Source organism: Rhinolophus hipposideros, assembly GCF_964194185.1.
Source record: "Rhinolophus hipposideros genome assembly, chromosome: 12".
Taxonomy (NCBI): Eukaryota; Metazoa; Chordata; class Mammalia; order Chiroptera; family Rhinolophidae; genus Rhinolophus; species Rhinolophus hipposideros.
Window position 1 is genome coordinate 14,668,012 of NC_138058.1, and position 27,892 is coordinate 14,695,903.

Consider the following 27,892-nt stretch of genomic DNA (forward strand, 5'->3'; position numbering starts at 1 on the left):
CCTCTGGGGATGGCAGCTCCAACTCCATTTTAAAGTGGCTCAGTTTATGTTATTTTTTTTATGCCTTTCATACTTTAAAGATACGGCAATGTTGTAATTTTAATATATGTAATGACTTTGTTCCGGTGGGTAAAGTTGCGGTGATTTTACCACCCTTTCCTCCCTCCCCCAACCCGGGGACACTTGGCAATGTCTGGAGATGTTTTCAGTTGTCACAACTGGTAGAGAGGGGGAAGACCAGAGGTGGGTAGAGGCCAGGGATGCTGTGACGGCATCTCTGTGACATCCTGTGACGGCAAGACAGCCTCCTACAACAGAAATACCCAGCCCAAAATGTCAATAGTGCAGAGTAAGGAAACCCTGCAAGAAAACAATTGAATGTGTCTTATCTGTATTACATGTTAGAATTGTAAGTGACCTTCCTATAAAAAAAAAAAAAAAAAGAGTTCCACAGTTAAAACTCGTTTGAAATTACCTAGATCATGTGAGGATGGTAGTCTGCTTGGGTGGTCAGGTCGACTTCTGGCATCAGTAAGAGAAGTAAGTAACAATGGCATCAAGAGCTCTGTACGACACAGGTAGGACAGTGGACCAGTATACTTCTGAGCATTTATGATTAAACCATTGTCTTCCCACGCCCAGCTTCCCCTCCTTGATGGGTGGGGGCAGAAGAAAGTTTAGAAGTTCACTCACACCCACCGCGTTTGTCATGGTGCCGTGGATGGGCTTTGCCAAGACGGCCTAGGGAGTCAGCTCCCTGACCACATTGCCTCTGTGTCTGTTCTGGTTTCAGACACCACACTTCTCAATAGTCTCCTTTTCTCTCACAGTCTTCCCCACACTTTTGTAATTACATTCCTGTTAATCATTTCCCTAGACCTTGGGTTTCTAGAAAGTAGGGAATTTACCATCTCCACAGGTTTCCCTCATCCTGTGACCTCTGTCCACAAAGGGCCCCATCGTCCTCCCTGTCACTTGAATTATCTTCCCTCCTGCCTGCTCTCCACATCTGATCGATCTCAAGCTTTGTCGGTTCTGCGACTGGAAGCCCTTCCTCTCCACCTGGCTTCCGCCATCTTTGCTGAAACAGACAGGACGTGCTGTCAGAGAACTGCAGTAGTGCCTCACCAGCCTCCCATCTCAGACTCGTCTTCCCCCTCCTCTGCTGCCCCAGCTGCTTCCCCAGTGATTTTCTTCCACGTGTTTCCTAACCCCTCCTGAATAAAATCCTCAAGGGCTTCTTAAATGCTTCCATTTTTGTATGTGAGTAGAAATACGTACTTTTGAACGCCCACCCTTTTCTGCATAAAGATGGTTAGTGAAGCCATGATGTGGAGGCTTTCACCCCTGCAGTCTGTGTGAAAAGAGGCTCAAATTTATGAACCCTGGGACCCTAGCACTTAGCAGGAGATGATAGTAGAAGAGCTGCCTGGGAAGGATGTGGAGAAGGAAAACCAGAAGGGTGCCACAGCACAGAAGACAGCCAAGCCCTTGATGATAGTCTGCCAACAAAAATCCTTGGAGGAGTGCCTGAAACCACCATCACCTTGAAACCCTCCTGAGAAACTATTTGTTCAGTGAATGTGTACTAGATGCCTGTTATGTGCTTCGTGCCACCCTAGGCACTATGAGGGCATTGTGAGCAAAGCAGACTCCTGCCTCCATGGAAAACATTCTAGTGGAGGGGACAAGAGACAAAAATATATATTTAAAAAAAATGACGAATGTGTCTCATGATGGTAAGTGTTATAAAGACAAAAGAAAGTGTGCAAAAAGGAGTATCCTATAAGCAGTTTTGGTAAGCGAGATCTATAGCAGTTTTATTATTCTAAGCATTCTTCACATTACGTAAATTAAGTCAATTGAGTAGAGGGTCCAGATCACTAAAATGAGTGCGGTCTGTGGGGGTGGCTTTCGTGTGGGAAGATGTTTGTGACAGCCTGCTTCTCCAGCTAATGAAGCAGTGTCAGGCCAGATCAGGTGAGTGCAAGCCCCCTGAGACAAAGCAGCCTCTGTCCTGCCATGTTCATCCATTGATTTATTCACCAGCCCCCTAATGCTTCAGTAGAGCTGGGCGCCCTGGAGCAAGCTGAACTTGCTCTGTGCCAATGTTCTTCACTTTGTTTCTGCATAAATATATATTTTTTCCAGTTCTGCAGACCTCCCCCAAATATAGTAATTTAGTTTCTACTTTTTCACCTTTAAATGCTTGATTTATGAGATATTTATTGTCCTTAACACACTGAAGAGATGATTCAGAATTCCTAGCAATATTTTTTGTTTGAGTGGTTTTCAAATGTCTTTTCATCACAGCAAAAGGACTTTCTCCACCAGCTGAAATTATCTTTAATTTTTCAGAAATGAAAGTAGTGATGTACAGAATTCAGGTAGTTTAAAAAGGAATTCAAAATGAGAAATTAACTTACCCACAGTTGCTCCCCCCACCCCCCACCATCGTTGATAACACTTACGTGTACCTTCTTCCAGATAGCTTTATATCTGTATACACCTATGGACATATGAACAGCATTATGATAATTTTTGTTAGTTAAAAGTATAATTACCTTTGAGATTGATGGCATGCAGTTATTCAGTAGTTAAAATGTCCATGGTTCATTCAATGTTTATGTAATTTAACCTTTAAATTGCAACCCATCCTCAACCAACCAGAACATTGAAGACAAAAGAAATGAATGAAAACAGTGCAAATGGTGCAGAGGTGACACAACAATAAACTGGTAAACCCCAGGTCCCTGAGGGAACATCTTAAGGCTACCTAGCTGTGGGTCAGCTGTACAGCTGTGACGATGACTCAGGTTGGCCCTTTTGTGATGTTGAGGGCCATGGAATTCAAATGGTCGCTTGTAAATTAGGAAGAATACCTTCTAAGCCCATGGAAGAAAGTTTGATGAAACCCGGTGGGAAGTCAAATTCTCCCACCTTCAACATCCCAGAAATGATTATATGTATACGTACATACATTTTTACAAAAAAAAAAATGTTTACGATATCTTTCTGTATCAATAAATGTATGTACTGAATATTTTAAGCTAGTGCTTCTCAAACTTTAACGTTCATATGAATTCCCCTGATTCAGCAAGTCTGGGGGTGGCTGAAGCTGAATTTCTAACCTGTTCCCAGTGCTGCTGAGGCCGTGTTCACAGCTTCCACTTCATGTAGCCAGGCTCTAAGGCCCACAGTGTATTCCACGGGTGTGCTTTACCCCATCATGTAACAACAAATATCCTGGTTTTGGACATTTTAAATGTTTCAGTAGAGTTTATGCTTTATTCTTCGCTATTGCAATTTCTGTTAACATTCAATTTCAGTTTTAGTCTTAAGTATATTGAGAAAACACATTTTTTGAGGGGCTCAAAGCCCTATCAGATGAGTTGTCGAAAACGAAACTGGGCGCCTCTAATTTCCTTTTCTGTGTAATAATAGCAGCGGCAATCAACACTTATGTAGGGCTTGTTATGACATCCACTGGTCCCCATGTTAATCTTCTGTGGTAGGTAATAGTATCACAGCCATTTCACGGATGAGGAATCTGAGCTGTTAATGCAAGAGTTACAGTAACTTGCCCAAAGCTTTACAGCGGGTAAGTGGAGGAACTGAGCCCAGCTGTCAGGCTGTAGCTGCCGTGCTCTCCTGCTACCTCTCCTGAAGTCCTTTCCAGTGTGATCAGAGGCAAAAAACACAACTTTTTTTTTTTTTTTGGAGCATTTGAATGGATTGTGTGAGCATCATGTGGCACTGATGGTAAGAAAAGGAAGGTGTTCAGGACTGTACACCCTCCTATCACCCCCAGAGCGCCTCCCTTGCTTGCTTGAGTCCACTTTCCTGAAAGCGCAGAAGAAGATCACCCAATTACCAGTCAGCGTCTAGGAGGAAACCAGAAACCACATAGAGACTTAAGGGCTTTCGTGCAAGGGATTGATTACAAAGACGTTGGCAGGCTAGAAGGTGCCAAAGTGAGAAAGAAGTGTTAGCCAGAGATGAAAAAACTGCCGTCACCCTGGGCTGAAGCTCGTACTTGTCACAAAGCTTCTGGAGGTGTCTTCATTTCCATTAAGTAGAAACCTCGGACGGACGCTGAATGCCCACCCCTGCTGCTAGAGTCACATTTTGTCACCCTCCATCACCTGCTCCTGTTGCTGCCCCCATCAGAAGCTCCACCGAATCAGGGGAATGGAAGGGCTGGTTCTGTCCTCTTGTCTTCCAGTCTACCTTCCAGATGTCACACAATCACAACCGAACAGGAAGCCGGCTGGCAAGAGAGAGTCTGGGAAATGTCGGTTACAGGAGTACAGCCTGAGGGGCGAGTAGAGTGGAGAGCACTAATGATAGGCAGAGGTGGAAACCGGGTTCTTTCTGCTACCACAGTTCTCTGGAGGTCCACTTTGGTGGGAATTGAGTGTCATTCTGCTCATAAAAACAGACATCTTAGAAACTTCAATTTTATATATGTAATGGTTATAGGTAGGCTGCTGGTCTCCACCACTTGGCTGATCATGTTATTTAAGTAACCACAAAGTTGTGGTGTTTGAAAACCTTCCAGGGTCTCAGTTGTTCTGATTTCTCATTTAAGAATTCAGTAGATTCTTTAGCAAATGTTTACTAGGGAGGTCCTTGGCATTATTTTTTGAAACTACTAAAATAGAATGACATATCTGAAAATTCTTACACTCTAGTGCTACACAGTTAGAATTGGCATTGAGGGAGAGATTGTTTACAGTAGCAAAAAATTTGAAATACTATTCATAAATTAAATTAAAATTAAATCAAATGTCAGTTTGATAAAAAGCTTTTTTTGTTTGTTTGTTTTTAATTCAAAGAAAATGGCACAACCCTAATGGGAGAAATGAAGTGAATAATGAGTTGTAACTTCCTCCTGGCTGAAAGACTAAGTATAGTAAAGACATTTCTTAATATATAAATTTATTTTCATAGCAATAGGTACCTATATTAGTTGAGATATGACTTTGCATTTAACTAACAATTGATCAAATAAGACAGAAGTTTATTGCTCTATCATGTAACAGTCCAGAGGCAGGCAGTCTGGGGTGGAATGGTGGCTCTGCCCTTAGGGTTGTCCAGGGACCCAGTCTCCTGTGTTGTTGCTCCACCACCATCCTTGGTGATGTGCTGTCTGTGTGGGCTAGCGTGGCTCATCATGTGTCAGTTTTTCAGTCAGTAGGAAGGGAGATAAAGGAAAAAGGGGAGTATGCCAAGGAAAGTTGTGCCCTGGAAGTTGTGCAAGTCACTTCTGCTCATATCCCATTGATCAGAACTTAGTCATGAGGCCGTACCTACGTCCAAGGGAAGCTAGGAAATGTAGTCTTTATTCTGGGAGACCATGTGCCCAGCTCAAAATCCAGAGTTCTATTAAGTTGAGAGGAAGGGGGAACCTGATTTGGGTGGGAGATGTGTCAATTTCTCCTGCAGTACCTTTTAGAATAGTATTTAGAAATGGAAAAATTGAGAATAAAATTAATTCAAACTTTTAAAATTACCACCTTTTCTTTTTTCTTAGTGTAACACTTCTGTCACACTTTCTTTTAAACTTCTTTTAATGTTACACTTTCTTTTTAAACTTTTTATATTATAACTTCATACAGAAGTGTGAGAGTATTGAGAATTATATCATGAGCCCCATGTAGCCATCACCCAGCTTCAACAGTTAACAGTTTAAAGCTAGTCTTGTCTCATCTATTCCCCTGCCATGTACTTATCCCCTTCCTGATTTTTTTTGAAGCAGATCTCATTTCTGCTCTTCAATCTGTATGTATTTTCATATGTATCTCTAAAAGGTAAAGGCTCTCTTAAAAAAAATGGACTTTTTATTTTGAGATAACTTTAGGTTCATTTGTAGTTGTAAGAAATAATACAGTGAGATCCCATGTAATCTTTACTCATTTCTACCCATGGTAGCATCTTGCAAAACCATAGTACAGTATCACAGCTGGGATACCGCCATGGATACAGGCAAGACACAGGACCACCGCAAGGATCCCTCACGTTGCCTTTTTATAGCCATCCCCATGACCTGCTATATAACTCCTGACAACTACTAATCTCCATTTCTATAATTTTGCTATTTCAGGAATGTTCTATAAATGTGATCAGAAAATATGTAACCTTTTAGTATTTTGGTGCAGCGTAATTCTTTCTAGATTTCTTCAAGTTGTTGCATGTATCGCTAGTTCATTCCTCTTTATTACTGAGTAGTGTTCCATAGTATGGATGTAGCACAAAAAGGCTCTTTAAAAACATTATCCTCCTAATTCGTCCCTCTTTTTCCTCTTCTTGTCCTCTTCCCTTCTCTTCACAGCAATGCCAAGGGACTATCGCTGTGTGAAACTGAGAAGCGATTGCTCAAGACCCTCCCTGCAATGGTACACTCGAGCTCAAAACAAGATGAGAAGACCCAGCCTGTTGTTAAAAGATATCTTCAAGTAAGTCTGAGCCCTTGGACCATAAGATTCCCCTGAAATGGGTAACTCATATTATTGGGAATAATCTCACTGAGAGCTCTAACGATGGCTCTCATTATTGGTCACAGGATCATTTAAAGGCACATTGAGTAGAGATTCAGTGCACAGACACCCTGGCTTTATGCATCAGACTGTACTTGGTCAGAATACCGTGCCCAGCCCAGGGGCCGCTCAGGCAGTACCTGAGTGTGGATGCCCGCAGAGGGCAGCTCTTCCCACCATTATATAACAAGAAAAGGGCTTTTTTTTTTCCTTAGCTATGTTATGTTAATCTAAAATATGGTTAATTAAAGGCCCCCAAAGGCATTTGAATTACATTAAATATTGAATACTAAAAAGGTGACAGGTGTTTTTAGCCAGGTCACCCTTATATCCTAATAAGTGGTAGAATTGTTAAAGGAGGAACTTGTCAGTTTTATTTGGTACCAACTGAACCAAGTTGAAAATTACTTCTTTTTCGTGTCTAAAGATAGAAATCTGAAATCTAGTTTTCATCTCACTTTACTAGTTCAGGAGGTATAGACAGGGAAACGTGAGGAAGGAAAATATATCTTCATAAGCATTCGTATCATTTTCCATCTCCTTTTGGTCATCAACCAATGTTTATTGAGGCCTGCACGTGTCTGGCATTGTGTTGGGTGCTGGCCACCTGGCAGCGAATGGAATAGAGCTGCACCCCATGCTGCTTGCAGTGTGGGCAAGACAGACACGAGACCAGGAGTTACCGTACATCAGGGTCAGTGCTATGGACAACGGCCTGCTTCTAACCCCTTTGTCCTTCCTTTTTTTTTTTTTTAATCAAAATAAGGGAATTATTACATGTACTGAATGTGATATCTTTTCTTGGGGCTACTGAGAGGAATGGGTAATACTACATTCACAAGATTCAAAATTCAATAGATATTAAAGGGACTCAGTGAAGCATCTTTTCATCCCTGCTCCCCGTATTTCCCCTCTTCATTTACTTGTAGATAACCAATGTTACCAGTCTTGTGTATGTAAGAAATTATGTGTGTGTGTCCCACCTGCTTCTAGACTCAGTTCTTCTCTCCTAATCCTGTGAGTGAGTGTGCTTGTATGTGTTTTAAACTATATAATAGTGTGAATTTATCAGCTCTTTAAAAGCTATTTTTGTAGACAATCTTAAGGCTGACTGGTGGTACTATCTCACCTTAGTCAGCTCATTTCTGGGTAGCATTCTTTAGAGGAATAATGAGTAAATTGGGTCTTTTCTTTTCCTTTTTTTTTTTTTTTTTTGTATCTTTTCCCCAATTTCTTTTATTGTGGTAAAATACACATAACATATAATTTACCATCTTCACCATTTCTAAGGGTACAGTTTAGCGACATTACGTACATTCACATTGTTGTGCAACCATCACCCCGTCCATCTCCACAACTCTTTTCGTCTTGTAAAAGTGAAACTGAGGTGCTGACAGAGAGTATGGTTGTGGTCTGGTGTAAGCTGCCTGGATGCACGTCTTGACGCGCCTCTTAGAAACTGTTCAACTTTATGCAAGTCTGTAAAATGGGGATGAAAACAACACCTGTCTATTAGGGGGTCTTAGAAAAATTAAATAAAATTATGCATATTAAAAATAAATGTTTAGCTTAGTATTAGCTCATAGTAGTAATTAAATACAAAATAACAGTATGATACACTTTTAAAAGTATCAAAATGATAGCTGAAGTTTAATAATATTCGTATGATATATGTACATATTTAATATATAATTTTACAAAAATGTATGTATTAATTTTACAAATATTACTGTTTCACCTGTAACTACACAATAGATTCTTTTCTTATTTTCTATTTCAAATGAAATATTTTTGCAAAAAGTGGGGACCTAAGAGTAAAAAGAAAATAAAAATCACTCATAATTGAAAAAAAAAAAAGTGAAACTGTACCCATCAAACACTAATTCCCCATTTCCCCTTCTCCTGGTCCCTGGCAACCACCACTCTACTTCTATCTCTGTGATTTTGACTATATTACGTATTTCATAGAGTGGAATCAGATAGCATTTGAAGGGTTGACAGTATTTTAAAGTGGCAAAAAATTGAAGGTGAGATTCTGTAGTTCAAAATCTATTACTTGGTTTTTTTTAAGTCCAGTTAATCTGCATTTTGATTCAGATTTCATTATGGTGCCTTCGTGGAAAGAAAGTTGTTTTCTATATTTACTTGTACAAAGACAGTCATAAATGACTAGTTTGTCTTGCCAGGAAATAAAACAGAGTGCCTTAACTTGACCACGCAGGTCGTGCTGCACAGCAGGCAAACTCAACTTGGGTTAGGTTTTCACTTATTTCACGTGATTTCTCTTGATTATCCCATGGCTGCATCATTATCCCTAATTTTTTTTTCTAGGTGTATATTGCTTGTGTTTGGAGTATGGATCCTTTATATCCTCAAGTTAAACTATACTACTGAAGAATGTGATATGAAAAAAGTGCATTATGTGGACCCTGACCGCGTAAAGGTTAGATATTCCACGGGTGTGGTTTAAACTTAAAACATTTCCAAGCATACACCTGAACAGTAATATCATCTCTAAAGTATTATAGATAAATGTTCATGAGTTATAAACAAAGAAATCACTTAGTCTGAGCACTCCAAAACCAGAATCCGGGATAACCCACCCAACCCGCAGTATTCTTCCCCGTTCACTGAAGCCATGAAGTAGGGGGTGAGTTCCAGTCAGCACATTCTAGAACACTTGTCATGTCGTTAAAATGCCACAATACTGCTTAAAATAGATGGGAAGAATTTCTTTTGGTATCCCCGGTCATTCCTGTGTTTCATGTTTCTTTTTAATAATTTCACATTGTATGTCAAGATTTTTCCTTCAATTTATATTTATCTTTCTAGATCAATTGACATGTTGATTTCACTGATTGAGTGGTTAAATTATCCAATAATGTTCAGCCCTGGATGAAAGAGCAGACAATTTTAAGTAAAGTAGCCTAGTGACAATGATAACCAAACATATATGTAGGTGCTTTACAAGTATTATCTCATATAGTTATCATCATGACTGGGAGATACCCTCGTATTCTCTCCATTTTAGAGAGGGTGGCCTGGGAGATCTATCACTTGGTTTTAGATTACTTGGGCAAGATCTACTCTTTGCCCAAGTTCACATCTAGTTTAGTTAACTAATCTAGTTAATCTAGTTTAGTGTGTAGAATGTAACTGTTCTGAAAGTGCTTTAGTGATACAAGCTCATTTAACCCTCTGAACAGTCCTGTGGATGTTGGTACTATTATTATTCCCAGCTCCCAGCTGAGAAAATGGAGGAGCAGGGAGATTAAGTCACGAGTCCCAGGTTACCTTAGAAAGGGGTGGAGTCAGCGCTTGGACCCAGCAGTGTAGTTTGAGTTTGAGCCTCTGATGACTCTGCTGTTTGCCTGGGTCTGGAATATCCACAGAGAAGAAGCCCGGAGTGGCAGGCAGTGTGATGCAGAACGGAGAGAGCTTAAGTTCCAGACCCAGATTCAAATGTAAATGCCACTTAGTAACACTGAGACCTTGGGCAAGTTACTAAATTGTTTTCTGACTTAATCTTGTCTGTCCTAAGTGTCTCAAAACAGGTATAAACAAGTCAATGCAAACTGAAGGACAGCGCTTCAGTTTTAAATACCCAGCTCGGTCTCTGCAGACCCATTGTGTCTTCGGTGTTGCTGATAGCAGAGCCTTCCTGTCTTTGCTGTGTCTGCCCTCAGACTTTCGCTGACTCATTTCATCTCCTCAGCACATCTGCTTTGCTGGAGCCTCTGCTCAGGCTATTCCTCTCCTGATCTGGCTGGCTTTGCGGACATCCCCAGAGCCCTTTCAATTCCAAGGCCACTCACAGCTCTCTTGGATAAAGTTTGTAGATATCTTGTCTCTTTTTTTGTCTCCTGGGAAAGGCCCAGAAGAATGACACTTGATAGGCCTTACTGCACTCTGTTGACCCTTCCCTCAGTTTATTTGCTGCACTCTTCATGCATCTTCTATGCGTCCTCTTGCACAGTGTTGGCCCCCTGACCAGCTGCAAAGATCATTTCTCTCAAGTCAGGGTTAACTGAAAAATGTGAGCTCTCTGTACAGGTTTGGTTACACCATTTCACAAGTACAAGATGAGGAAGATGTGGTTTAGTAACACTCTGGGTGAAGTCAACTTAGCAGTTTTTAGTGCACACTCAGCGAGTGCCATGTGTGCCGGCCTGTGCCGTGGCTGCCTACGGCCATTTTCCTTAAGCTGCATTAATAGATTAGGGATGGTCTGCTTATCTCTGCAGTGTTCAGACAAGTGCTCTGAACAATATGGCCATTACTCTCTAAGGTTCCTGCCAAGGAATCATAGCGACTTCTGAGAATGACCAGAGAAGAGACTCAAGACCATGTCCCTGAGGACCCTTTGAAGGGATGGGAACATCTGCATAGCCTGAAGGAGAGAAGACCTGGTGCAGAACATATAGCAGTGACTGTCAATATGCCAGAGGCCTAGCCCAAGGGTCGCCCTGCTCCGTGGCCTTAATGGCAGAGATGTGGACCACGGGATGGCAGCCAAGCTGAAAGGAGAAGGGTTTGACGGTTCAAGACATCCAAAGATGGAATACATGGCCCATCTTTCTGGCACAACGCTAGAGTTCTTTCAGCAAAGCCAGGGTAACTATTTTGGGAGTCTGTAGGTAGAATTCAGGCCTCGACAGTGGGTGGCTCAGGGGTGTTTCAGATCCTTTCTAGCCCTGAGATTCTGTGGTTCCCTGCAATTTGACGGTACCAGGCTGGAAAGTTTAGGTTGGTTTTATAACTTGGGGCTTTCCCCGTTCTGAATGTGGCTTGCGGGCACCACTAGTCCCCAACTCAGTGAATTTCAAATTGGACTTCAACAGTACTTTGAAGCTCCTCAGAAACTTACCAGACTTAATCAGGTATTATAATAATTTATGTAAGCATTTCGTTGTCCCATCTAAAGTATAAGTTATTTGAGAACCGTGACTGTGTTTATAAAAAAATACCATGTTTCCCCAAAAGTAAGACCTAGCCGGACAATCAGCTCTAATGCATCTTTTGGAGCAAAAATTAATATAAGACCTGGTTGTTGCAGATCTTTGTCAAGCCTGCTGGGTCCCAACAGCCCCACAGTATTCCACATTGAGCCCTTGCAGCCCAGCAACTCTTGGGCAGCAGCAACTTCATCTTCAGTTCCTTCCACCATAAACGTGAGGTTCCCAGACCCAGCAGCTCCCACACCACCAGAAACAGGGTCAGCCATGAAAACTGCTCCCGTTTTCTCAACGTCTCAGGCAATTCTGTCGAAACCACAGGATCAATAGTACTTGAATCTGTTAATAGTGAGACTTCCTTCACACTTTTTATAATTCTATTTGCTCCAGAATAAGCTTTTATTACTATAATGTGGTAATAATATTACTTTTATATGGTGGGCAACGTTGTAATAATTCTGTCAGCTTTTTCAGCTACATCTGCTAGTGAAGACACTACCCCTTCAAAGAGTTCTGGAAACTCTTTGCATGCGTCAGGGAACACATCATAAATCATGAATGGGTAGCCATGTTTCGTGAAATTCTTTTGTCATTGGATTCCGCATGTTGCCTAGTTCAGTGAATCCAAATAGAGTCTTAGAGGCCATTGACCTAGAACCCACTGCTGCCAGGTTGGCCCCTGCCAGTTGATGCCAGAGTCTCCAGTCCTGGAAGCTGCAGGTAGCTCTGCCCACATGCGAGGAGGCCGCTGTGCTGCCAGCACACGTGCTCTGCCACTTGGGGCAGGCAGCCATGGGGAGGGGAGGGGCATGGCACGGAGAGGGCATGTGCTGCGTCGCTTCTCACTTGATGCTGATTTTCAGCACAGAAGTTTCTAAAGTTGATGAAGTCCAGTTTGCTTATTTTTCCTCTTGTTCCTCATGCTTTTCATGTCACACCTAAGAAAACATTGCTTAATGCTGTTTTCTTCTAAGAGTTTTATATGTTAAAGTTTAGCTCTTTATAGTTTGTCTTTGATCCTTTTTTGAGTTAGTTTTTATATATGGAGGGAGGTAGGGGATCCAACTTCATTCTTTTGCGTGTGGCTCTCCAATCGCCCCAGCACCATTTGTTGAAAAGACTTTCCCCTGTGTTTGCTGCATTCTTTCTTCTCTGCCTGCAGCCCTTCCCTTTTTTTTGCCTCTCTGTTACTCATCTTTCACATCAAATCTCAGCTCAGAGCTTACCTTTTCTAAGAAGTCCTCTCTGCTTATCCTTCTTTCTGTCTTCTGGAAGCCTTATTCGTGCCAATTCATAGCACTTATCACTGTAGTATTTTAATATTTGTCTTCCTCACTGTGCACCAAACAAGCCTTTGGGAGTTAGCGAGCGTGTGCTAACATTTTACATTAATGAATATATATACTTACGTGTATTAAACTCCAGAGGGAGAGGAGATATGACTTGAACCACAATGTGGTGTCTTCATCTTTGAACTCTAAATTGTACAGAAAATCGACAGTTAAACAACAGGCAATTGTTTGAGTACTTTCAGTAACATACATTAAGTTTAAAATCCCTTTGAGGAGTAGCAGACACCTACTGTTCAACTCTCTATATCCACCAGTAGACAGTAGACAGAAAACTCCCCCATCACTTTGGCACTAAACCATGGAATATGAGTCCTCCACTTTGGCTTATGGGGCCAGTTTTAAAACGTACAGTTCGCTGCTGGACCAATGATAACAGACTCTGACAGCTACCAGTACCCTGCCCTGATTGGCTCCAGTGAGGATTCCTGACCAATCACTGACAAAGGGGATGGGAGTACCTGATGGATGGGGTCAGCCTTGCAAGCCCACTGCCTGAATGGAGGAGGGGTGAGTAAAACTGCGGTTACCTGCAGAGGAGAGGGAAATTCAGACCCAGTAGGCGGCAGCCCACGGTGACCACCGCATCAGCCCAGTGCTAAAAGATTTCTAAAAGATTATTTTTTCCAGTGATAAAAATAACATTGCAAAAATTTAAATACCACAGAAATGAATAAAGTAGAAAGTCCCCTGTAATTAGTGGGGAAAGAGGGAGGACTAGAGGGGCAGTTGTTTAAGTCACACATATTTGTGAAAGTTCCAGTCAGTTCAGAAATTAATAAAGTGGAAAGTGAAAGCCTGCTATATCCATGTTGGAATTAGGGGTGTCTTTTATTCTATAACTTGAGACTTTTTTTTTAAATGTAGCTTTTTAACATTGTTAACCCTGTCAAAATGCCACTTTTCACAATGGTCCACACAGGTTGTCCAGCTTCATTCCAGGAAGAGGGAGAAGTGTGCGCAAACAGCACGTGCCTAAAGAAGGCTTTGCAAATTAGAGGAAAGCAAGAGTTGGATAGCACTGAGGATTTGAGGTAGGGAATAGCAGAATGAGACTGAAAATGAGAAAGAGCCAGTGAGTGCAAGGCTTTGAATGCCACACTAAGCAGCTCCTAAGTTTGATATCTGGTTGTGTATCCTTAAAACAACAGAAACCCTCTGTCAAGTTCCCAGAGTAGAGTAAAGGGCACAGGAAGCTGACTGGTGTGGTCATGTTCAGAATGGCTGTGAAATGATGTTCAGTATGAGCTCTCTACAGAGAAAATGCTGCCTCCAGGCTACCTGTGGAGATTGATCCTTAACACCAAAGCCTTTGGACAAACTTGAATTATTGTGGATGTATCTTAGTAGAAGAGGGTCTCAAAGCCATGAGGGTGGAGCCCTGGTGCCTTGGTTGTTGACGTTCAGCAACTAGTAGTGTTAGTGGAACGCTGCTGACCCTGTTGGGCTCTGAGAATTTGCAGGTTGCACTGGACCTGGCCTGCGGTAGTAATATGACAGAAGTATTAGTTGTGAGTTTTATATTTTCTATTTAAAGATATCCCTTAATGTGCCACTTTTTTAAAAAGGCTAACAGTGGTCTCTGCAGGGATGCTTGGATACTTTGAAAGTGTGATTCAGATTGAAATTGCGCTTACAAGATGTTTGAGGGACAATGAGGGCACATTCATGTCAATTTAGGTTTGGGCTGCGTGGTGGCAGCAATTAGAACTTGGCCCTCCCTCCTCTCAGAGAGCCAAAGACCACATATCACCCTGGGGACTGCATTCTGTGTTGTGTAATTAATTATGGCCCAATTTACTTATTCTCTGACTCTGCAGACCTACACTCACGTATTTAAAGTAAGCAGAGTAACCCCAAGCTGAGTTATTAAATCAGTCCAGGCATTCGCACTTCCAAACCAGTTCTTTTTTCTCCTCAGTGCTGTCTGCGTTTCCCCAGACCATCTTTGAATAAATATCACAGAGACGAGGAAGCTGAAGCCGTGACCTAGAGTTACATGCTTTCACCAAGTTTCCACTACTGGTTAAAGAGATCTAGAACTAGGCCTCAATCTCTGATTTTTTTCACGGCTTATTGTGACAAAATGCCTCTTTTTTTTTTTTTTTTTTTACTTCTTTGAAGCTTATGGTTTGATGAGTAAATTTATACAGTTATACCTCTATCACGACAATCCAGTTTTAGAATGTTTCATCTCCCAAGTTAGTCCCTCTCATTCTCTCGGTAGTCAATGCCAATGACTGGTTGAGCTTTTCCTGTGGTAGTCTTTCTGTAACTCGGTTATTCAAAATTTTTTCTGCTTTTAACTAAGTAAAAATTATGGACAGGTAACTTTAATGTGAGTTAAATGTAGCAACAGCTTTGCCAATAGTTGTTGTTCTTATAAGATGGTATTCAGGTCTTCACACGTTTCAGGCACAGTGCCAATGCTTAGGCATCATAGCAGCCCTGTGAGGAAGAGAGCAGGGCCAAAGTTTACAAACGTGGAAAGGAAAATGTCATACGGTAACTTACACCCTCAGTTCATGGGGTCTGTGGCGGAGTTGGGCTCCTATCCAAGTTTGATTAGCTCCAGATCCCAAACTCTCCTTCAACCTGAATGCTGTGCCCTCTCCTGGATTTAAATAAATAAATACATGAGAACATTGCCTTTTACTAAGAATGATGCAACTTACCTATATTTCTGAAGAGAATTAGCTTAAAAATTATGAAGTGGAAATGAAAGTGGAGATTTTCCTGAGGAAAATTATGTTGGTTTTTTTTTTAAACCATTTGATGGTTTTTTTAAATGTATTGGGGTAACCTTGGTTAATAACATTATATAAGTTTCAGGTATACAACTATATAATATATCATCTGTATATTGCACTGTGTGCTCACCACCCAAAGTCTAGTGCCCTTCCATCACCATATATTTGACCCCTTACCCTCTTCATCCCCCCACCATCCCCCTTCCCCTCTGGGAACCACCTTTCTGTTTACTGTGTCTATGAATTTGTTTGATTGGATAAAGAAGAAGTGGTACAGCTATACAATGGAATAATACTCAGCCATATAAAAGAAGGAGATCCTGCCATTTGCAATAACATGGATGAACCTCAAGGGTATTACGCTAAGTGAAAAAAGTCAAAGAGAGAAAGACAAATACTGTATGCATATGATCTCACTTATATGTGGGATATAAAAGAAAAGGCAACATACTTTGGTTTTGTTTAAAATACTCTTTGGTGAAATTTCACACTGATTTTCCGTGGCAAATCACATCATTGACAGTTGGAACTACCAGATGTCTGTTTATTCTTAATTGTGGGCAGCCAGCAAGCTTAGCCTGGAAGACTTTTAAAAACTGAAGCCCTCATTTCTATGCCTTGATTTGAAAGAAGTGGAAGTTCCTATATCTTTGAGAGTCACCCATTTTCTGCTTCCCAGTGGGCCTCACCCTGGGCAATGCTATCCAGACACCCTTACCCACCCACCCTCACCCACCCCCCACGGCCTTCCTTGTTTGCCTGCTTTGGCTTCCAGCTTTGGAGCTGTCTGCAGCAAAGAAGATGAAAGTGTTCCTCTATCACAGCCCTGCAAGGTGAGGTGCTCCTCCCAAGCCGTTTTTCTTCTGAGCTTTGAAGCATGGAAGAGGGAGGAGAGAAGCTGGAAGTTTCTGGTTAGAAGAAATTATTCTGGGGGCTCTCTCGGGGTTTATTATACATCTTTGAATGAGTTGAAACAAAAGAAGAAAAAGAATTGCTGTGACTTTAAACATTTCTAGTGGCATTTGGAACGTTTATTTGCTGGGGATTGATTGATTGTGCCCACTGTGAATGAGGCGCAGGAGGGGTCACTGAAGACACTTCTAAGCCTTGTGCTCTGCCCAGTCTAGAAAATTAAGTTTGAAGCCTGAAATGGAACTCATTGCCAAAGTGGAAATGGAATGAAATTTCACTCCTTCCAAATGAAACTTCTAGAGAGAAAATTTGGCAGCCCAGCAGTGTCGTACACAGGTTTCCAGCTGATCACCGACCTCTCTGCAGTCGTGAGTCCGTCAGTCAGCTTCGTTAGGTCTCTCTCTTGGCACTTCTCACATGTTCCCTTCTGTCCTGGGAGATTTGTAAAACCAGATGCTTGGGGCGTCATTCTGCAGTGAAGAATTAGACCTTTGTTCTCTAAAAGTTGCTGTCCCTAACCTTCAGGCCCAGAATCTAGAGATGAGTGTGTGTAGTACGGGCAGCTTCTCTGTTTGCCCTGCCCCCAGCAATGAGGTGTGAAGGGCCTGTGGGGTCAGCGGCTGGCCCTCCATTCTGGGGCTGCTGCAGGTCGTGACCGGTTCCTCCCGGGCTTTCCCACGGATTCCTCGTGAAGATGCCAATTCGTATTCAGACTCTTGTTCTCAGGGGCGGAGTTTGTGTGCTGCTCTCTGTCTGCAGAGGCTGTGGTTTTTTGGAGTTTGGGAAGTAATCAGCCCAGGTTAGCTTGCCAGCTTAGCCCTCACCGGTTATGCCCCCTTGAGCACACAAAGTGACGCTATCAGAGATGGACTTCCAAGGTGTTGTTGACTATGCAGAGTGTCTGCAGCGTCGTCTGAGGCTCAGAGAATATCAGTAAGTTCCCCTTGTCAGAACCAGGGTTGGAGTCCCAAGATGTAGACAGTGTGATCTTCCCAGGTACTAATAACTTTTTGAAACTAATTTTTTTTTTTTTAAAGTTGATGGCATGGGCAATTCTGCTATAATATGATAGATGTGTTTCTACAAAACATTTATTATAGCAGCTGCAGACAGAAGTACAGAGGTGGTGGCGGCTGGGCTGCAGGGCCACAGAGGGCAGCTGGCCGTGGACGATCCTATTCCCCGGGAAATCTAAGGTGAAGAGAATCCTGACTAGCAGGCTCCCTGAGGAGTGAAAGGCTGAAAACATTGCCCAAGAGGATCTTATCAAGATGGCCAAGAAGCAGATGATGCTAGTAATACAGAAGCTAAATCAAGATGTACAGGTATTGAGTTGAAAATATTCATCTTGGCCACAGTGTCACTTCATCAAGGTTAAAAATTAGCTTTTTAAAAATTAGCTTGTTTTGTTTACCAGTGAATCCAGTAAAATCTTGGACAATGTAGTGAAATCTCTCATTATTTAACATTCTAATCGTTTGCCTCTGATTTTTTTTTTTTTTTTTTTTTTTTTTTTTGGTTTTTGAGAGCCCACTGGCCCATGTGGGAATCGAACCAGCAGCCTTCGGAGTTAGGAGCATAGAGCTCTAACCACCTGCGCCACCCGGCCGGCCCCTGATTTTTTTTTTTAATTATCTCACATCTCTAAATTGCCATTACCTTTGAATTATTAAAATAAAGTCAGGGAGGAAGATTTTTTTTTTTTTTTTTTATTAATTAATTTATTTATTAGTTTCAGGTGTACAAAACAAGGTAATACTTAGACGTTCATCATTTATATCCCTCATACTGTGAACCCCCCTCCCCCCATCCACTATCCCTCCGACCTCACACTGAACCATCACATTATATATATAAAATTATAGTTGGCATTCATTAATGTTTAGCTTCTGATGTACAATGCCATGATCAGGTATCCACAGTATCCCTGAGGTGGTCAGGGAGGAAGATTTTTAAAAACAATTTGTTTTAAGCACATTTTGAATTAAAGACTTAAATATAACACCAGAAACTATAAAACTCCTAGAAGAAAATGTAGACATAAACTCTGACATTGCTCTTAGTAATATTTTTTTGGAACTGTCTCCTTGGGCAAAGGATACAAAAGAAAAAATAAATATATAGGACTACATCAAACTGAAAAGTTTTTGCACAGCAAAGGACACCATCAAAACAAAGACAACCTACTGAATGGAAGAAGATATTCGCCAATGATACATTTGATAAAAGGTTAATATCCAAAATATATAAGGAGCTCATACAACTTAAGACCAAAGAGACAAACACTCTAATTTAAAAATGGGCAGAGGACCTGAATAGACCTTTTTCCAAAGAGCACATACAGATGGCCAATAGACATATGAAAAGATACTCAACATCATTAATCATCAGAGAAATACAAATTAAAACCATAATGAGGTACCACCTCACTCCTGTCAGAATTTCTATCGTCAAGAAGTCAACAAACAACAAGTGCTTGTGAGGATGTGAAGAAAAGGGAATCCTTGTGCACTTTTGGTGGAATTGTAATTTGGTGCAGCCACTATGGAAACTAGTGTAGAGGTTCCTCAAAATATTAAAAATAGAACTACTATATGACCTAGCAATCCTACTTCTGGGTATTTAACCAAAGAAATCCAAAGCACTAATTCAAAAAGATACAAGCAGCCCTATGTTTATTGCAGCATTATTTATAATAGCCAAGATATGGCAGCAACCTAAGTGTCTCTAGATAGACAAATGGATAAAAAAGAAGTGGTACATATATTCAGTGGAATATTACTCAGCCATAAAAAAGAATGAAATCTTGCCATTTGTGACAACATGGATGGACCTAGTGGTTATTAAGTGAAATAAGTCAAAGAAAGACAAATACCATATTATTTCACTTACATGGAATATAAAATAACAAAATAAATGAACAAACAAAACAGAAACAAACTCATGGATACAGAGAACAAATTAATAGTTGCCAGATAGGAGGAGAGTTGGGGGGCTGGTGAACAAGGTGAAGGGATTAAGAAATACAAATTGGCGGTTACAAAATAGTCACAAGAGTATAAAATATAGTATAGGGAATGTGGCCAATAATATTGTAGTAGTTATGTATAGTGTCAGGTGGGTACTAGACTTATTGGGGTAATCTATTTGTAAGTTCTATAAATGTCTGGTCATTATGTTGTATACCTGAAACCAATATAATATGTTACGCCAACTGTAATCGAAAAATACAAAAAAACATTATTATACAAAAATTAGATGATAAAATTAACAAGGCTTTGAAAAAAATGTAGTTGGCTTAAACATTTAAAATTATATTATAATTTTATTATTTTAAAATATTTATAATATTTTTAAAATTATATTATAATTTTATTATTATGTACAACAATAATAACCCTCATAGTAGTACTGACACAGTTCAGAAGACATGTTTAATCCTGAAAATATCTATGTGTGTATGTGTGTGTGAGAAGGCAGTTTGATGGTAGGCGGTGAAAGCAGAGCCCAAGCTGCTAAATGTGGAGATGAGGACAAAATGCACAGTGATGAGGGAGAACTTCCTGCCCAGCGGTTGGTTCTGAGGCAGTATTTAGCCAGACTAAGCCAAGAGTGAGACTGTGGGGCCAGTGAGCATTGGTGCCATGTTCCTCGTGGCTTGCTGTATTCACTTGGGCTAGTATACTTGACATTTCGTAGTTGTTCCTTCTTGATGCAAAATGTTAATGTACAGGGAAAATTGTTTATGAAACTAAAGCAACTTCTGTGTTGATATGACATAGTTCCCTGATTACAGTTAGAGTAATTTGCATTCCAGACTGTAGGAAGCTCATTGCCCCAACTGATGAATAAGGCTGTTTTTCATCCTGCTAGATTGGAACCTGAAATATGAAAAATGCTTTAATTGTGGTAAAAAAACACATAACATAAAACTTACCGTCTTAACCATTTTTAAGGACTAAGTACGAGGTCTGACAATTCAGTTCGTGAACTTGTTGCAATGATGTTGCTAACCTTTTTTTGGTATCAGAGGGATTATTCATTAGAAATTTGTACCAACTAGACAGTTAACCAAGTTTACTATGTGGAAGTGCTGAAAAGGCTGCATAAAAAAGTTACACGACCTGAACTTTTCACCAACAATTCACGGCTCTTGCATCATGACAATGCACCAGCTCACACGGCACTGTCTGTGAGGGAGTGTTTAACCAATAAACAAATAACTGTTATTAGAACACCCTTCCTACTCACCTGATCTGGCCTCCAATGACTCCTTTCTTTCCCAAAAAAGGAAGATATTTTGATGACATTCAGGACATAAAGGGTAATACGATGACAGCTCTGATGGCCATTCCAGAAAAAGAGTTCCAAAATTGCTTTGAAGGGTGGACTAGGTACTGGCATTGGTGCATAGCTTCCCAAGAGGAGTACTTCGAAGGTGACTGTAATGATATTCTGCAATGAGGTATGTAGCACTTTTTCTAGGATCAGTTCACGAACTTAATTGTCCGACCTCGTATATTCACATTGTTGTGAAACAGATTTCAAGAAGTTTTCAATTTCTCAGAAAACTGAAACTCTACCCATTAAACAACTCCCCGTTTTCCCCTTCCCCAGTCCCTGTTAACCACCATTCTACTTCCTGTTTTGATTAATTTGACTACTGTAGATACCTTATATAAACGGAATCATACAGTATTTGACGTTTTGTGACTGACTTCACGTAGTATAATGTCCTCAAAGTTCATCTGTGTTTTAGGATGTGAGAGTATTTTATATAAAACATGAAAGCTTAAACACATGAAATCTTAAGTTGGGGATTTTTTACCCCCAAATTTATTTGAACAAGGTTAGCCTTCAGGATCGTAGGTAGGTGGGGGTCCCTCCTGCTTTACTTATGCAATGAAAAATATTCTTGTTGAGTTTATCTCCTTGTCAGTGTGATTCTCCTAGGTGTTTTTTTTCCTTCCAGTTTCTAGCATAAATTAACTCTTAAAAGCAGACGTTCTATGTTAAAAGACAGTGATCAAAAGGGGAGCTGCATCAGACATCACAGGTCAGAGTGTTATCTGTAAGGGTGTATTTCTAATGCATGAGAGCATTTTAAACTCAGATTGGTATGATTCCATTCCAGAGAGCTCAGAAATATGCTCAGCAAGTCTTGCGAAAGGAATGCCGCCCCAAGTTCGCCCAGAAGTCAATGGCACAGTTGTTTGAACACAGGTACAGCATGGACTTACTGCCTTTCGTGCAGAAAGCTCCTAAAGTGAATGAGGCCGAGTACAAGTACGATCCTCCTTTTGGATTCCGGAAGTTCTCCAGTAAAGTCCAGACCCTCTTGGAACTGTTGCCTGAGCACGACTTTCCTGAACATTTGAAAGCAAAGAGCTGTAGGCGTTGTGTGGTTATCGGAAGTGGCGGAATACTCCACGGACTGGCCCTGGGCCATGCCCTGAACCAGTTCGATGTTGTGATAAGGTACATTGGTTTTCAACCAACCTTTCTCTTCTAGAGTTAAGTGCACTGCTGTCGCTCAATTTGACACCAGGTACACTGAGGGAAACAGGCAGCACTGCATGTCCCTGCCATCAGGGGGCTTCACTGTTGGAGAAGTTGAAACAAAAACATGAAATGATGAGATGCCCCAAACTGCTGTGTTGACCCTAATTTGGCAAAACCTTTTCAGAGGAGGTAAGGTTTAGAAGGATGGATAGATTCAGATAAGCCAGCGGAGGGCTTATCCGTGCCAGACAGGGCTAAGAGGAGGAGGGGCTGCCTGGCAGAGCTATGGGGGGTGAGCACATTGGTTGGGGTGCAGGAAGCACACAGGAAACTCTGAACAGGCCGGCCATAAGGCAGCCAGCCTAAATTCTTCTTAGTTTAGCCAGCTAAAAATTGTGTTTCTGATTATAAGTAAATTATGTTCATTCTTGAAGATTAAAAAAATACAGAAAATACAAGGAAGAAAATACCACTCTCATAGCGCAAATAACCAACTACTATTAATTTGCTTTATTTTTTTCCACTTTTGTGCTATGCACATACTAACAAATACATTTATATTCTTACGAAGTCTTTTGCTTTTTTTACTTAACATTAGGAACTATTTCTGAGGGTATTAAATATTCTTTAGAAAGCTAACTTTAAGTAATTTACTGTTCCTTTACATGAGTGTATCATAAGTTATTTAGCCACTCCTATTACTGACATTTAGAATGTTCCCAGTTTGTTATTGTGAAAATGCTTTGCATATTCTCATATCATACATACGTCTTTATGTACATCTCTGATTATTTCCTTGGAAATAATCCCAAGAATTTTTAGAAGTATTGGCTTAAAGATATTTGAGTGTTTTTAAGGCTCTTGATACATTTTAGTAAATTGCCCCTATCTTGAAGGGTGTGCAGAGTCAGGAGCATGATGAAAGTTGGGTCTTAATTAAATTTGTCCAGCAGTAGGGTATGGATTTGATTGACGGCAGGAGAAAATACAGGTGGGAGCCTGGGTTTAGAGGCTGCAATCAGAGCATGTAGTGTTTGGGCCTGGTGTGAGACAGAAAGAAGAACTAGAGGCTAAGGATCAAATAGAAGAGGTATATTGAAAAAGTAGATTACAGGGCTTTCTGATAGTTTGACAGTTCCTGTCAGAGGACACCAAGATTTCTAGCTTGTGTGTCTAAGACAATAGTGGAACGGCTGTCAGAAATGGAGTTGAGGAAAACCTCTGGTTAGTGAGGGAGGGTGACAAGATCCATTTCAGATATTTTGAACTAAAAAAAAGGGATGATATATTCACATAATGCCTTTGTCCCCAGTAGCTGAGATCTCAGGCAAGTTTCCTAACTGTCTTGTGCCTTCATTTCTTCATCTGAAATTGGAGGCAATACTAGTAGCACATACCTTATAGAGTGACTGTGAAAATAAGATGAGTTAACAGATTAAAAGCAGTTAGAATAGTGTTAGGCTTGTAGTGAATGCTCAGTAAATGTTAGCAGCTCTAGTTGGAGAATGTGTAGGAAGGTGGGGGCTAAGGAGGAGAACACAGGGGATATAAGGTGTTTGTAGAAAAGAACCAGGTTTTCGTAAGGGCTAAGAGATCGAAGAAACAGCTAAAAACTGAGTTTTAAGGCAAAAGGAGTACTATAGTCCCCAGTGAACAGAAAGCAGGAATGATGTGAAGTGGGAATGTAAAGGTTGGGGTGAAGACAGATATAATTGTTGCCTTTCACTGGTGGCTGTCTCTGTGTCACAGCGTGTCAGGTGCTTTAGATATCCTCATTCCTCGGTGAAGTCTTCACTATTGGCCAGTGTCATAGATGAGGACACCATGGGGCTCAGGGCCCAGGCCAGACCCCAGCATTACAAATGCGGGGTTCTGAGGCTTCCAGCACCTCAACCCTGGCCTTCTGGAGCAGCTGAATAGTCTTCTGTGCAGAGACAACACTGAGGGAGGCAGGCTGGACCCCATGCCCATCTAATGGTGCATGACAGGGATGTGGGAGAAGAAGTGAGAAATCGGGTGCCAATGGTGCGCATTCTGGGCTGGGGAGAGATGTGGAAGAGAAGGGCAGCCTTGAGCACAACAGTGGGGTTTGGCTCTTCAGGGAAGAGGAGGGCGGGCGGGGAGATCTGGGTGAGGAGCTTCATCTGGCAGAAGGAGGGCGGGGTCCTGGGAGGGCAGGAAAGGGGGCTGGGAAGGTGCCTAGTACAGGCAGGTTCCAGGCTGGGGGGCGTGGATTTGATGCCTAGGCACTGGGAGGCCAGTGAACACGGGACAGAGAAAGCGTGACTGAGTGTGATAAGGAGGGAGAAGATCAGTTACGAAGCTTTTTTTGAGTAACTTTCAGGCTTAAAGTGATTCCAAACTTAACAGAAAGTTGCAAAAATAGTACAAAGAACTCCCATTCACCGTTTTTCCAGATTCCCCAATTGATAATGCTTTATCATTTTATAACTGCTTTGTAATTCTCTCTCTCTCTCTCTCTATATATATATATATATAATATATATATATTATATATAATATATATATAATATATATATAACATATATATAAATACATACACACACACACACACACACATATATACTATTGTTTTCTGAACGCTTTCAGAATTAGTTGCAAATATCTAGCTCCTTTACCCCTAGATACTTCAGTGTGTGTTTCCTAAGAATCAGGACATTCTATTATAGAACCACAAAAAATATTTAGAATTAGGAAATTAACACTGATACAGTAGAGCTTATCTACAGTCTTTATTCAGATTTCACAAGTTATCCTACTAATGTCCTTTATTTTAAAAAAAGGAGGGGGGAACTAGAAAGAAAAACCGTTCCCAGGATCGTGCCTTGCATTTAGTTGTCATGTCTGATATCTTTTAATAATCCAGGGGTTAGGTGTCTGAGATCTCGATGAGGAAGTGGCAGTGAAATAGCAAAGAGAGATTAAGAACAGGTGTCATAATACAGGTGAAGAAACAAACAGACTACAAATTGTGTGACTTGGTGAGTGGCATTACTTAGGGAAGAATTCTTAGAATTTTCCCGCAAACCACCACCCTGGTAAAGCCTTCACTGATCTAACAGTTGCAAGTGCCCCAAAACCTTGCTTTTAGAACAGGTTGCACCTGAGCCCATTGCCCGCCTTGGTCCAACCCTGTCCATGTAACTGCCACATGTGTCTGCCTTGTCCGGGTTTCTAGGTTTTCCTCTCTGATTACCTTTTTGAAATTCTGGCAAGAGCCACTAATATCTAAGCATGATGGGAAGCTTTCAAGGAAGCATTACTAGTGCCTAGAGAAAGCCCAAAATGTAATGATCGGATTGGCTTAAAAGTGGCAGGACTAGAGAGAACTGCTGGACATTCAGAGATTAGATTTGGGCGTCCCTCCCTGACTGAAGGCTGCATTCTCCAAGCACCTGGAGAGGGCGGAACTAGGAGGCGTGATGACCAGGCTAATGGCAGGGACACCCCACCCCCAACCACAGACTCATTCCCCGTCCTAAAAAAGTGTGGAGAACAGGATGGGGGGTTTCTATGGTTATGTGATAAGATAGTTGATGGCTTGCTTTGTCAATTTATTTTGTCCTTTTTATTTAAATAGATTAAACAGTGCACCAGTTGAGGGATATTCAGAGCATGTTGGAAATAAAACTACTATAAGGATGACTTATCCAGAGGGTGCACCACTGTCTGACCTCGAATATTATTCTAATGACTTGTTTGTTGCTGTGTTATTTAAGAGTGTCGACTTCAACTGGCTTCAAGCAATGGTTAAAAACGAAACCCTGGTAAGCACTAGAAATTCAGCTATCAAATGTCTTTGTGAAAAGTAAAGGCGTGTCTAGTTGTAATTATAGACTTTTACTTTTAAACAAACAATGGAATGCATACTTTTGTGTTGTCTGTCAAATAACCACTCCCTTTATAGAAATCCTTCAGAACTCCTTGCTGGAAATTGCTTTCAGAACTTGATCGAGTCACATGTAGAAATCATGATCATGACTTAGTGGGAATATCAAGTTTTGGACCAGAGTCACTATTACTAAGGTTGATGACTCAACTTATTCACCAGACTTGAACTTACATGGCTTTTGGCTCGTTCCAGAATTTAGGTTTACATGGATTAATATAAACCATTATTGAGGATATGCGAAAGAATATACATAAAATCTCTAAGGAATACTCTCAGAGATTCTCCAAAAATGCTTCAATTGGTGGTGTTCTTGTAGGAGTAAATTCACAGCCCTCCAGAGGGACAGATGTGGAGCGGATGGCCCCCCACCTGGTCATATTCCTTTTATTTTACAATTATGATCACATTACTATATAGTCTCTCGCATTATGTTTTAGAGGCCAACTGTCATGAGTGTGTGTGCACTTATATGCACTTGCACAAACTGGCTGTCTGCAAAATTGATAGGACATATTAGACTTTTCACATAAGCTTTGTAGGATGGAGACTTTGTATCTCCAGAGCTTGATTCTGTACAGGTTGTCATGGTCTTCTGGACTTTCTGTTGGGTGGAAGTTGTTCTAGTTGGAAGATGAAGCACATATGAAGTGATTCACAGTCAGTTACCAAGAGACTTCACAGGACTGGGAAACAGTGAGTGGAGAGAGAGGACACTGGGTGAGGGCCAGATCAGACCAGGGTACTCACAGCGCTGAATACCCTTGAATTGGCTCTGTTTGCTTAGTCTTCCCTGGGCACAATGGTGGCTTTCGGCCCTAAAAAGTTCTCTGAGGAATTTCTTCCCCAAACAAACAAGAATGGCCTCTGCAGTTCCTCCTCTTGTCCAATGCCACCTTCATAAATAGATGCTTTAGAGTTGCTCTTTTGAGTTGAGGTACTGAATTTGCAAAGATCTGTGACTTTGCCGCAAATGCATGCTCACTAGGGTTGACAGCCACGGGGTGACAGCCACAGCGTGGCCTGATTATGAGGGGTTGCAGTTTCACTGTCTACTAATTGGATAACTTTGTTAAATACCCCTCATGACTATTTGCTTTCTTTCCTTAGCCATTTTGGGTGCGACTCTTCTTTTGGAAGCAGGTGGCAGAGAAAATCCCATTACAGCCAAAACATTTCAGGATTTTGAATCCAGTCATTATCAAAGAGACTGCCTTTGACATCCTGCAATATTCAGAGCCTCAGTCAAGGTTCTGGGGCCGAGATAAGGTATTTGTGTTGCTACTGAAAGTTAACTATTCTCTGCGTTGGAGCGGTGACATCCGTACAGATTTCAGTTAGGCTCAGTGTATCCCCAGAAGTACCTTTCAGTAGGGAAACCTGCACTGTGATCGCATGCTCCATGTGTGTTCACCGCTCTGCACCTTCACCTCAGGGCCTTACTGTTTAGTTGGCCCTCCCTCCGGCGACTCATCTCTTTAGAGTAGTCAGCACATTAACACTTAGGTCACCGAGATATTATTTAAGGTATGCTTACTCGGAACTCAGTGTAACTAATTGCAGGATCCTGAAAGGCACTGTAGTGGTCTGGAAAGTTCTGTGGGCCACTCAGGTGAGAATTGACATTTATCATCACTTTATAGGTAGTGGTCAATAAAATCAGCCCCCAGAACAGTGCTTTTCTGTTGATGCCTGGGTCCCACCCAGACATTCTGATTTAACTGGTCTGTGCTGTGGTCTATACATTGGGATTTTCAGAGTTCCTGGGGCGATTTTATTTTATAGCCTAATTTGAGAATCTCAGCTCCAAGGTGTTCACTGCAGTTGATTCTTTACCTGCAATTCGCCTGTGCTGCCACCAGGGGGTGGAGAGTCCTTTAGTTCCTATTTCTTCATCATCTGAATAACTAGACCTGTGTCTTTAAGCTTTGTTTTAAAGCAGGAAATCACTCTTAAACAAAACTTCGAGCGAAAC

The 27,892-nt window shown here is 41.2% G+C and overlaps 1 protein-coding gene across 5 annotated transcripts in view; it reads left to right on the forward strand.

The window, feature by feature from the left end:
* Positions 1-27,892, forward strand: part of ST3GAL5 (ST3 beta-galactoside alpha-2,3-sialyltransferase 5) — a 49,494-nt gene that overhangs the window by 13,907 nt on the left and 7,695 nt on the right. For 2 of the 5 annotated variants that reach the window (XM_081068973.1, XM_081068974.1), the window contains 5 exons: positions 6,335-6,458; positions 8,871-8,982; positions 21,640-21,983; positions 25,609-25,795; positions 27,028-27,186. In XM_081068973.1, coding sequence (XP_080925099.1) covers positions 6,335-6,458; positions 8,871-8,982; positions 21,640-21,983; positions 25,609-25,795; positions 27,028-27,186 — 926 coding nt within the window. Of the gene's footprint in view, positions 1-6,334; positions 6,459-8,870; positions 8,983-13,765; positions 13,878-17,605; positions 17,831-21,639; positions 21,984-25,608; positions 25,796-27,027; positions 27,187-27,892 lie in introns of those variants that run through there. The other 3 variants (XM_081068977.1, XM_081068976.1, XM_081068975.1) reach the window with 3 other exon arrangements.